The sequence below is a fragment of the Bison bison genome, unplaced genomic scaffold (assembly GCF_000754665.1).
Source record: "Bison bison bison isolate TAMUID 2011002044 unplaced genomic scaffold, Bison_UMD1.0 scf7180017864491, whole genome shotgun sequence".
Classification (NCBI taxonomy): Eukaryota; Metazoa; Chordata; class Mammalia; order Artiodactyla; family Bovidae; genus Bison; species Bison bison.
Window position 1 is genome coordinate 23,914,972 of NW_011495050.1, and position 13,014 is coordinate 23,927,985.

The 13,014-nt window shown below is 46.2% G+C and overlaps 1 protein-coding gene across 1 annotated transcript in view; it reads right to left on the reverse strand.

Moving 5' to 3' along the window:
• Positions 1-13,014, reverse strand: part of MATN2 (matrilin 2) — a 164,618-nt gene that overhangs the window by 51,028 nt on the left and 100,576 nt on the right. Inside the window, exon 6 of the mRNA XM_010863562.1 lies at positions 6,827-6,949. Within this exon, the coding sequence (XP_010861864.1) occupies positions 6,827-6,949 (123 nt within the window). The remainder of the gene's footprint in view (positions 1-6,826; positions 6,950-13,014) is intronic.

Consider the following 13,014-nt stretch of genomic DNA (forward strand, 5'->3'; position numbering starts at 1 on the left):
AGACAGCTTTTGAACTGTGGTGTTGGAGAAGACTCTTGAGAGTCCCTTGGACTGCAAGGAGATCCAACCAGTCCATTCTGAAGGAGATCAGCCCTGGGATTTCTTTGGAAGGAATGATGCTAAAGCTGAAACTCCAGTACTTTGGCCACCTCATGGGAAGAGTTGACTCATTGGAAAAGACTCTGATGCTGGGAGGGATTGGGGGCAGGAGGAGAAGGGGACGACAGAGGATGAAATGGCTGGATGGTATCACTGACTCGATGGATGTGAGTCTGAGTGAACTCCGGGAGTTGGTGATGGACAGGGAGGCCTGGCGTGCTGTGATTCATGGGGTCGCAGAGTCGGACAAGACTGAGCGACTGATCTGATCTGATCTGATCTGATCTCAACTCTATAAAAATATATACATATGCATTAAAAAGAAAGACCAGGAGAAATGTAGCAAACCAGTATTAACAATGGTTATTGGTGGGTAACAAGATTACAGATCATTTCATTTCATGCACTTTCATTTCTATACTATTCGGTTTTCTACAATGAGTCTATATTACTTTTGCAATTAGAAAAAGGTTAAAAATAAATATATACGTACATAATCATGAACTAGTTGCTCTGGATAATGGCAGAAGTAAAATAGAATAAAGAACTATGTGGGAGGTGCCCAGTGTTTGGAGAAGAAAATAATCAGAGAACCTGCTGGGAACAATATGTGTTGCTTTTGATGTCTATATCAGACATACAAGATACAGGCAAACAAAGCCAGTTTGTTTGGGAAGTGACTATGAGCTTCCAGGTAATGCAGGAATTTGGGGAGATTGGGAGCAAATGAATAACTGTGAAGAGGGCAAGCTATATGCTCCATGGACCACAGCATCTCCCTCACCATCTCTCACTCTCTTCGAGTCATGTGGACGTCCTTACTGTTCCTGAACACTGCCAGACATCAGTTTCTGCCTCAGGACCCTTGCACCAGTGCTGTTTCCTCTGCTTCAAAAGTCTCCTCCTTCTCTCACCTCCTTCAAGTCTTTGACCAAATGGGACTTTCTTGTTGAGATCTGTAATCCTCTGTCACTCTGCTCCAATAGGTTGTATGCTCCATAAGGACAGGACGTCCTTGGTCTGTTGTATTAGCTGCATTCCCAGTGTCTACAAAAGTATCTGGGATATCGTAGGTGACCAATAGGTATTTGTTGAATAAATAAATGGTTATTGGTATTACTCTTAATTAAGTGCTTTCTGAAAGTTTAGATGTGTAAACATTGCCCACTAAGAACAAGGAGTCACTAAGAGTAGAAGACAGCTCATGGACCCTCCTCGATGCTTCTTCCTGCCAGGCTGTTTAAACACATCCCCCCAGGAGGATCTCAGTTGAGACATTCAGCCAGTTACAAACTCAACCAATGATTCTTCCAGCACACATTTCTCCATCTGGTCTACAGGGCACAGGGATCTCTTTAGGAACCGACAGACTGTCTATTAGAGTCTAGAGAGTGGCTCCCACATTTTCTATGCCTGGCTAGTCTACTAAATGAAATAAAATTATTCTGCTATGACTCACTCTTAGTGACCAAGAAAATGTGAGATGCTTAATTTGATCTGTTGGTCTCAAAGTACAAGAAAGTGGTGATCAGCTCAGTGTAAGGACTCACTTTCTAAGAGGCAGAGCTGTACAAAGTGGAATGCACTGCAGGGGTTGTAGTGAGTGTCCTGTCACTAGGGGTATTCAAGTGGAGGCTGGATGATGACATGGTGAGGATACTATAGGACAGGTGGTTGGGCTAGAAGTAGGTTGAACCTGAAGGCCTCTTCCAATTGGGTCTTTTTTTTTTTAATCATTTATTTTCTTTTCCATTATAGTTTAACACAGGATATTAAATAGAGTTCCCTGTGCTATCTATACACAAGAACTTTGCTGTTTATCCATTCTATATATAGTAGTTTGCATCTGCTAGTCACAGACTCACAACACACCCCTCCCCAGCCCTCCCTCCCCCTTGGCAACCATAACTCTGTTCTCTATATCTGTGAGTTTGTTTCTGTAGATAAGGTCATTTGTGTCATATTTCAGATTCCACATATAATTGCTATCATATGGTATATATCTTTCCATTTCTGACTTACTTCACTTAGTATGATAGTCTCTAGGTCCATCCATCTTGCTGTAAGTGGCATTATTTCATTCTTTCTTATGGCTGAGAAATATTCCATCGTATACACGCACCACATCTTCCTTATCCATTCATCTGTCAATGGACAGTTAGGTTGTTTCAACATCTTGGCTATTGTGGATACATGAACATAGGGGTGCATGTATCTTTTAAAATTATAGTTGTGTTTGGATATATGCCCAGGAGTGGGATTGCTAGATCATACGGCAACTCTATTTTACCAACCAAGAGTCTTTGATTCATGCACACAAGTCTCACGTTGTAGACTGTAGGAAGTGGCACGTTGCAGAATGTAAGTGGCACATTACAGATGGCAGGACGATACTGGGGCTCAGCAGGCTAATGAAAAGCCATCTAGGAAACTCAAAGACTGATCTCTTCTATTTCATCTACTGTATGATGTGCCTGTGTGCTCAGTTGCGTCCGATTCTGTGATCCCGTGGACTGTATTCTGCCAGACTCCCAGGAAGATTCCACGTGGCATGGAGCAACTGAGCCCGTGTGCCACAACTATTGAGCCTCTGCTCTAGAGCCCGGGAGCCACAACTACTAAAGCCTGCAGGCCTAGAGCCTCTGCTCTGCAACAAGAGAAGCCACTGCGATGAGAAGCCCTCGTACCACAACTGGAGAGGAACTCCCGCTGTCTGCAACTAGAGAAAAGTCCACGCAGCAATGAAGACCCAGCACAGGGTCTTCTACATAAATATTTATGTATTTTAAAACACATAAATATTTTTTAAAAAGTGATTGCCAGGGGCAAGGGGTAGGGAAAGTGGAGGAGGGGCAAATTACTGTTTAATGGACAGAGTTTCAGTATAGGGAGATGAAAAGTTCTGGAGCTGGTTGTACAACAACACGAATGCATTTGACGGCACTGAACTGCACACTTAAAAATGGTTACAATGATAAAGCTCATATTATGCATATTTTACCACAATAAAAAAAAGGGTCTTGCCAATATTTTGCAAATTGACGGCACCTGCATATTTATAGCCTTCTCCCGTCTAGAAAATATTCGGATAGATTTGTATGGGATGCTTTAGGGTAAGGAACTGATATAAAAGGTGGTGTTTTTTTGAATGCTACTTGAACATAAAGCTCTATTATGTACAGTCTGGCTTCATCATAAATTAATCATGCTTGATATATTATTAGATTGACTAGTCTACTTTTTTAGATAATAATTGTATACTTACTAATTGGATTAGCTTTCAAATATATTTCTGATTAAAAATAGAGACTCAAAATTAAAGAACTAAGTTTTTCTTTTATTTCATCTTTTGCAAGTTAATGAGGAATGGAAAGAGATTGTTTTAAATCTCTCAACATCAGAGCAGCGGCCAGGCTCTGGCTTGGCTGGACGCCAACATGACCCCTCACGAATCACTAACAGGACCCCTGCCTTGATATCTGAGCTCCCACCTCCATCCTGTGTGTGTGTCCTCTTAACCGTTCCTGTTTCTCAGCTTGCATTCCTGTTTTTGTCACAGATCTGGAACATTCCCAAGTATCTCGGTTCTTACAACCAAACTGCCTATCACCCATGCTCACAGCCCCCCGAGTCCTCTGGGGGCCTCTGCTTTCGTGGCAGTCCCCTCCCCAGGTCGGGCTTCCTGCCCTGCCCCAAGCACAGCAAGAAGGGGATCCTTCTAGGGCACACATCTACCACAGGCTGACTGCCTAGCTACTCTTCTGGGCCCACACACGCGGGTGGTCCCCTTCTGGGTCTTGACTCCAACAAGGCCGAGAGACAGCTGACCTGCCGACCTCCGCGCCTAGCCGGTGAGACCTCCCAGCCGGACAGTCCCTGCCACCCCTTCCCACCACCCCTGACTTTCAGCTGAACGCCTCTCCCAGGCCCCCTGCGCTGCGCTGTCTACTTCTATCTAGGGCCTCCTTGTTTCTGCTTCCCTGGGGCTTGTCATTCTCCACGTCCTGGGAGATTCTGGGCTACGGGGCATGCTGATGGTGAGGCTCTGGGGCCAGGGGCTGGGGTGAGGTCAAGCGAGCCTGGCCCGGGAAGGCGTTCTGTAGGGGCAGGAAGGAGACTGGATGGCATCCGTGCCTTCCTCCAGGCCTCATCCCAGGGTGGCAGCAGCGTCCCCACCTCTTCTAATCCAACTGGCCTCCTCCTTCCCTTAACTCCTGCCGAGAGTCTTGTCTGCGTCACCCTGGGAGCTTTTAGTCATGTAACACCTTGCCGGTGACTGAGCTGCTCCACCCGGCTTGTGTTCCAACCAACCTCCAGTGGAAGGCTTGAATTTTGAATTTTTTATGCCCTATTAAACTCAGCCCAGGCATGTGGTATGTGCTCAGTTCAGTTCAGTCGATCAGTTGTGTCTGACTCTTTGCAACTCCATGGACTGCAGCACGCCAGGCCTCCCTGTCCATCACCAACTCCCAGAGCCTGCTCAAACTCATGTCCATCGAGTTGGTGATGCCATCCAACCATCTCATCCTCTGTCATCCCCTTCTCCTTCTGCCTTCAATCTTTCCCAGCATCAGGGTTTTTTCCAATGAGACGATTCTTTGAATCAGGTGGCCAAAGTACTGCAGTTTCAGCTTCAGCATCAGTCCTTCCAATGAATATTCAAGTATATGCTCAGTAAGTTCCGATTTAAAGCCTTTGAAGCCAGTGTCATGCCTTAAAGAATTGCTTGGCACTAGGCCATGAGCCAAATGGTTTAGATGAATGCTCTCATTTAGTCTTCAAGACAACACTATGAAATAGGCGGTAATACCTCCCCTACATCAGTTGAGGCAACTGAGGCATCAGTGACTTACCCAAGATCACCCAGCAAAAACAGATGATCTGGGGTTGGAAGTGTCCTTGGTGCCAATGGCCTCCACTTTGATGGACAGAACTGACTCATCAGCCCAGCAACCACAACTCCCTGAATGCCACCTTGGCCTAGGCTGCTGGCTTATAGCTTCACAAAGGAAGGGAGACTAGGGACAGCCCAGTCCATTCACACAGTCATTGATTCTTTCAATAAGCAACTGTAAGCCAGTCAGGTGCCAGGCGTGGCACTGAGTCTGTCTGGCTGATATTTTTGCACATCTTACCTCCTCCCAGCCACCTCCACCTCACTCTTCTTCACGTGGTGAAGGGTGGCTCTGCCTTCAAGACTCAGCCAAGATATCTTCTCTAGGAAGGACCTGGCCTTCTTCATTGCTGCTGGCATGTGGTTTGGGCTCCAGAAATCCATGCTTTGACTTCCTGTGTCCCTTATAGTTCCATCCTCCACCCCTGACGCCAGCTCTGATGTTTGTTTGAGATGTAGGGATTGAAGAGCCCCCAGTCTTCCCAGGTGGCTCAGTGGTAGAGAATCAACCTGCTAATGCAGGAGACTCAGGTTCGATTCCTGGGTCAGGAAGAGCCCCTAAAGAAGAAAATGGCAACCCACTCCAGAGGAGTGGAGCCTGGCAGGCTACAGTCCACGGGGCTGCAAAAGAGTCGGACACGACTGAGAGACTGAGCACATGACAAGCAGAGGGACTGAAGAGCAAGGTGATGTTTCAGGAGTTTGGGAGGATGCTTTTTAAAACTATGCAGGCACATCCTGCTTTACATAATACATGTTTTTAGAAAGGTTGTGTGTACGTGACCTTTTTATGAATTGAAATCTTGTTTTCCAATTGATGTATGCTTCGAGGTGACATTCTAAATTGCTGTTAAACTTCACTCTTTTAAAATGCTGGGTCCTAGTACTTTAAAAACAAACTTCTCTCAAGTGAACTTTCCTATAGCATGATGATTATCCACATACAATCCCTTGAATGTTCTGACATAGCTTCACATTAAAAAAAAATGCTTTTGGAATCCTTTGGCAAAATGAGCGACAACCCTCAATTTATAAATTGGTCACATGTGGGGAGGTCAAATTAATTGTGATGTGGATGTGTATGCTTGCGTGCTCAGTCGCTTCAGTTGTCTGCGACGCTGCAATCCCATGGATTGTAGCCCACCAGGCTCCTCTGTCCATGGGGATTCTCCAGGCAAGAGTACTGGAGTGGGTTGCCAAGGTCTTCTCCAGGGGATATTCCCACCCCAGGGATTGAGCCTGTGTCTCCTGCATTGCAGGCAGATTCTCTACCACTGAGCCACTGGGGAAGCCCTGTGGATGTGTATAGTTAGAATCAAATAGAACGAAATAGCTTAAACAAAGACTGAGCAGTTTCACTGCAAAATGCCCTCCACCTACCCCTCCCCCACCCAGGGGCAACCACAGTTAACTCCTTCTGGCTCGGAGATTTTCCTTTACTTGTGTGAAGTCCGAGCTGAAGCCCACAAGCCACAAAGCCTCAGTGAAAGAATTTCTTAAGGCCTGTTAATACCGGTGGGCACAGCTAGGCTGAGCCAGCATGAAGTAATACGATCTGATCGCCAGCATCCTCTGCAAATGCCCGAGGAGCGCTCCCACACGTGGCCTCTGATAATAGATACGTACCATTGTCAGATGCTGGGAAGGGTGACATTGAGCTCAAGTGGGCTGTGGTCTTAGGACAAGTTAAGAAAGGCTTGACAGAGGAGGAACAGGGGCAGAAGGCGTAAGGTCCCCCAACTCCAGCACATAATCCTATGCTACTCTTTGCTTGGAAGATTTCCACGGCTGGGGTGCCTAGCAATAGCAATCAAAAATGTGCATGTAACTTACTTGCACATGTTTTCTTATCTGGGTTCAGAGCAAATCCTTTTGGGCACCGGCAAAGGTAGGAGCCGTCAGCATTTACACACTCGTGTTCACATCCGTGGTTTTCTGAGGCGCAGTAGTCCACAGCTGTAAAGATGAAAACACAAGAGTTTAAGCAGAAACACAAACAGAGGTAAAGGGCATAGTAGATTGGAAGCACGCCTACAACAAATATAAGCAAAGATTAATACCGTTGCCCCCAAAAGAGGATGGATAAATAAATATGAAACCAAAACTTTCCTCTTGAGAAAAAAATCAGGAGTCAGGATCAGACAATTCATACCAGAAAGTACTAAAGAACATAAGAACAATTGAAAGCACGGAGTCCTAACCACTGGGCTGCCAGGGAATTCCCTGCTGCTGCTGCTAAGTCTCTTCAGTCGTGTCCGACTCTGTGCGACCCCATAGACGGCAGCCCACCAGGATCCGCCGTCCCTGAGATTCTCCAGGCAAGAACACTGGAGTGGGGCTCCACTGCCTTCTCCTAGGGAATTCCCTAACAATTGTATTTAAAAGTTAAAGAAATGCAAATCAAAACAATCACAAGGCAAACTTAGTAAACTGCAAAATTAAAGACAAGATAAAATCCAGTGGTGGCAAGGCAGCAGGGAAACAAAGTCAGACTTATTTAAAGTGGGTGGCATTATAAACCGATAAAAACTCTTCTGGAAGGACATTTGACAATATTCACTCTGGAACTGTGACCCCAAAACATAATTGAAAAAAGCGGTAAATTAATTATATGAAATAAGCTATTTATAGCAGTATCATTCACAAGTGACTAAAAAATTCTGGAAAATAAGATGAACACTTAATAAGGATAAATGGTTTAGTAGCTCATGAGAAAATACACCGGCCTCTTCTCTCATTAATCCTACAAATATTCACCGTCTACCTACTCTGGGCCCCACCCTATTTTAGGTGCTGAAGATGGAACAAATAACAAAACAGATGAAAACTCCAGTCCTTGAGAAGCTTACATTTGGATGCTGGTGGTAGATAAAACAGAAAATAAGTAAGTAAAGAACATAGCCTCTGAGAAGGTAGAGAGTGTTTTGGAGAAAAGTAAAATGGTGAAAAGGAAAAGAGACTGTCAGCGGGGCGAGAGAAAGGGTGTGATGTAACAGCAGTGGTGAGGAAAGGCCCACCAGGAAGGCGACAGTTGGCAGAGCCCGGAGGATAACTGGGAGGGAGCACCAACTGGGAGGGAGCACTGGGGAGGGAGCACCCCCGGCAAAGGGAACGACAGCAGAGGCAGAGGCCCGGAGATGGAAATATGCCTGTGAGCTGGAGAATCAGCGAGGAGGCCAGCGTCACTGGAGAGAGAATGCAGGTCAGGAGGGACCGTGGGGCCATTGCCAGGACTTTGGCTTTTACTCTGAGTGGGCAGGCGGTAAACCCCCCAGGGGGAGGGTTTTGAACAAAGAAATCGAGAAGAGACCATAGAATCAGATGGGACTAGAACACCAGCTTCCCTGGTAGTCCAGTGGTTAAGAATTTGCCTTCCAGTGCAGGGGATGCTGGTTCATCTCTTGGGGGGAAAGACTAAGATCCCACATGTGTGTGAGTGCTAAGTCACTTCAGTCGTGTCTGACTCTTTGTGACTCTACAGACTGTAGTCCGCCAGGCCCCTCTGTCCATAGGATTCTGGACCAGATTCAGGCAAGAATACTGAAGTGGGTTGCCATGCCCTCCTCCAGGGGAATCTTCCCAACCCAGGGATTGAACCCACATCTCTTACATCCCCTGCATTGGTAGGCAGGTTCTTTACCACTAGCGCCACCTGGGAAGTCCAAGATCCCACATGCCACAGGGTGACTAAGCCCACACACTGCAACAAAGACCTAGCACAGCCAGAAGAAAACACAGAAGGAAAACCAGTTAGGCGGTTACTAAATAACCCCTGTGAGGAAAGGGTGGGAGAGACTTAAGCCGGCACAGCGTGGGAAGGAGGCGGGGAGGAGAGAAAGGCGCGGCGCTCTGGGTGCTTCTCGTGGACTTGCGTGTCCCCACTCTTGGTGGAGTCCTGAGCCCGGGTACCTGTGAATGTGATCTTATTTGGAAACTGGTGTCTCTGCAAATACAATCAAGTTAAGATGAGGTCATCCGTCTGGGGCCTAATCCAGGGTGAGTGAGTGAAAGTCGCTCAGTCGTGTCCGACTCTTTGCGACCTCATGGGTTATACAGTCCATGGAATTCTCCAGGCCAGAATACTGGAGTGGGTCGCCTTTTCCTTCTCCAAATTCAGGGTGACTGGTGTCCTTATAGGAAGAGAAGAACGCGCATGAAGACAGACGAGAGCAAGCAGCCGCGGCTCAGGAGTGCCGAGGACCAACAGCCACCGTCAGCAGTAAGGAAGGAGTCCCCCTCATGGGTTTCCCAGGGCTCACGGCCCTGCCAGCACTTTGTCAGACTTCTGCCTCCCAGAGCTAGGAGACAATGCAGTTCCGTGGTTACCAGTCACCTGGTTTGTGGTTCTCTGTTCTGGCAACCCTAGGGGACAGTACACCAGGTTGAAAGGGGGCCAGTCAGATTCCTTTCAGATTAGAGGTGAAGGGAGAAAGAGAGGGATTCAGGCTGACTCGGGGATGAGGAAGGTGCAAGTGGGGTGGGTTTTGTAGGGCATACTCAGGAGTTCCATTTGAGGCAGTAGGTAGTTATTAGTAGCATAACATAACTGTAAATAGGAGAACAAAATTTGGTGAAAAAAGTAGATTTGAAAATTGTATATTTACAGTGATTAGATCCACTTTCAATAGAGCTCTAAGGCAAAACCTGAAAATTAAAAATAAAAATGCTTTGCTTCCTGTGTTAAGGTGGTAGGATTATGGATTTTTTTTTTTCCTTAAAAATGTTTCCCTCTAAATAACGATTTAGGCTATCTGAATACCGAAAAATTTGTAAATAATAACAAGGAAATCGAATCTTCAAATTAACGCACATGTACAGTTTTAAAAAGCAAAACCAGGCATTGAGAAAATAATGACATACAAACACAGTAATCAAAAGGCACAAAGGGAAAAGCTAAAGATTTTTAAAGGCTGGTAACATGTGTTGAGTTTATTCTTTTGCTCCCAGGCTTCATTAAGTTTCTGCTAAGGTGTTGTTTTCTCTAATGTCCCTCCCTACAGACTTCTAATAAAGCCTGATACTTGTGGTTTTAACACACAAGCCGTTTTGGTGGGAACAGTGCATTCACACAGTCTCAGGATCTGAATGTCATGGACGTCAGCCAGCTGCTGGACTTGAGTCACAATATAAACACTGAGCTAGCACCAGATCTTTCTAAAAGTTAATGTATCAGCTTTTAAGAACTAATGTATCATTAAATGAATAGCTGGGGACACTCAGGGCACAGAGGTCAAGGACATCAAGCCCTGGCACGTGCCCCAGGCTGCAAGTCACAGGACGGCCTTGCTGTAGCCCACACTAGCCTGTATTAGCAGGAGACACTCCCACCTCCTCACCCTGAGCCTGAACTGCCGTCGTGAAAATCTCCTAACCCTGGATATGGTTGTCTGCTGTCAGCTGGGCCCACTTTGGGTCACCCACTTGTTAGTAATTGGGTGATAGTAATGAGTGTAATCGGAGAAGGCAATGGCAACCCACTCCAGTGTTCTCGCCTGGAAAATCCCATGGACAGGGGTGCCTGGTGGGCTGCCGTCTATGGGGTCGCACGGAGTCGGACACGACTGAAGCAACTTAGCAGCAGCAGCAGCAGCAGTAATGAGTGTAATTGCATTCATCTCCCACGCTAGTCAGGTCATGCTTAAAATGCTAGGCTTCAGCATTATGTGAACCGAGAACTTCTAGATATCCAAGCTGGGTTTGGAAAAGGAAGATGAACCAGAGATCCAACTGCCAACATTCACTGGATTATAGAGAAAGCAAGGGAATTTCAGAAAAACATCTATCTCTGTTTCATCAACTACACTAAAGCCTTTGACTATGAGGTTCATGACAAACTGTGGAAAGCTCTTAGAGAGACGGGAAAACCAGACCATCTTACCTGTCTCCTGAGAAACCTGTATGCGGGTCAAGGAGCGGCAGTTAGAACCCTGTATGGAACAACTGACTGGTTCAGGATTGAGAAAGGTGTACGACCGGGCTGTCTGCTGTCACCCTGTTAGTTTAACCTATATGCTGAGCACATCATGAGAAATGCTGGGCTGGATGAGTTACAAGCTGGAATCAAGACAGGAGGAAAAAAAAAAAAACAACCACAGATATGCGATGATACCACTCTAAAGGCAGAAAGTGAAGAGGAACTAAAGTGCCTCTTAATGAGGATGAAGGAGGAGAGTGAAAGAGCCAGCTTAAGACTAAATATTTTTTAAACACTAAGATTGTGGCATCTGGCCCCATTACTTCATGGCAAATAGAAGGGGAAAAGGTGGAAGTAGTGACAGATTTCCTCTTCTTGGGCTCTAAAGTCACTGCGATGTTAATTGCAGCCATGAAATCAGAAGACGATTACTTCTCGGCAGGAAACCTAGACAGTGTGTTGAAAAGCAGAGACATTACTCTGCTGACAAAGGTCAGTATAGTCAAGGCTATGGTCTTCCCAGTGGTCACATACAGTTGTGAGAGCTGGACCATAAAGAAGGCAGAACGCCAAAGAACTGATGTCTTCGAACTGTGGTGCTGGAGAAGACTCCTGAGAGTCTCTTGGACAGCAGGGAGATCAACTAGCCAATCTTAAGGGAAATCAACCCTGAATATTCACTAGAAGGACTGGGGCTGAAGCTGAAGCTCCAGAATTTTGCTCATCTGATATGAACAGACGACTCATTGGAAAAGTCCCTGATGCTGGGAAAGATTGAGGGCAGGAGGAGAAGAGGGCATCAGAGGATGAGATGGCTGGAAGGCATCACCAATGCAAGGAACATGAACTTGGCAAACTTCCGAAGATGGTGAGGGACAGGGAGGCCTGGCGTGCTGCAGTCCATGGGGTCACAAAGAGTCGGACACGACTGGGAGACCGAACAACAACTCCCCACCTCCAACCTCCTCACCCTGAGCCCCAGCTGCTGTCTTGAAAATCTCCCAACCCTGGATACGGCTGTCTGCGGTCAGCTAGCTGGGTCGACTTCAGGTTACCCACTTGTTAGTGTTGCTGCAGTGAAAAGGAAAAAAAAGAGGAATGAGGTTTTTTTCTTTCCCTTTCCTGAGAACAAAGAAGATAAAAAGAACAGTGAGCCGGCCTGAACACTCCTAGTTTTGTGTGTGTGTTTTTTTTTAACTTTAACTGCTCCTAACTCTGCATGTCTCTAACTAAGTTTGCTTTCCTGCCCCCTAATTCTTCAGGAATTACACACATCACACCTATTTTCCTTTGATTCTAAGCTAAATATATCCTGGATCTGGTGTTTACCTTACAACACCCTTCCCCTTGTAGTTACACATTGGAAAGAAGGCTGCACAGCCCCCGAACCGCCAGACTCAACCACTGGGCTACTGATGCCAGTCTTCAAAACAATACAGAGGAAGAAATCGAGATCCTGTCACCTTGGTTCCTCACCACTGACTCCTGACTGCGAGCCCTCATCTTATAAGGGGCCCTAGATTCTTCATGGAGGTGGGGCACAGTTCCTGAGGGATCAGCCGGCTGTGTCCCCTTCTCTGCTAGCTTAAACCCACCTTTCTATTTCCTCCAAATTCTGTCTCTGGAATTGTTTATTTGGCTTCAGTGGGTAGAGAAAGCCAAGATTTCGCCAGCAACAGTGTCCCTTCCACAGAAAGAGCTGCTGATCTATCTGACGTCCATGTTCCAGGCCACTGACAGTACCACAGTGATGAGTGGGCAGGTCACTGTACCTAAAAGCCTAATTCAGAGAGACACTTGGGTGTGCTGGCCCCATATTAGACTGGGGAGAGACCAGAAGCTTTGCTTGGGCCTAAAGTCTAAGCCACATACTCCAATCTCACCTTCTTTTCCCCAAGAATGTTCTAGAACACGGTATCCAATATTGAATCAGGTGTTAATAAAGTTGCACAGAAGAAGCTCTTTTAATTGACCACCACTTAACCAACTTCTGATTAATCATTGCTTTTCATTCCCTCTGAAAAATATGGGACCTGATGCCCAGAACATGCTAAATGCTCAAGGCTGTTGGAATAGCTGTGTTTTCAAATACCTGTGCACATCTCTC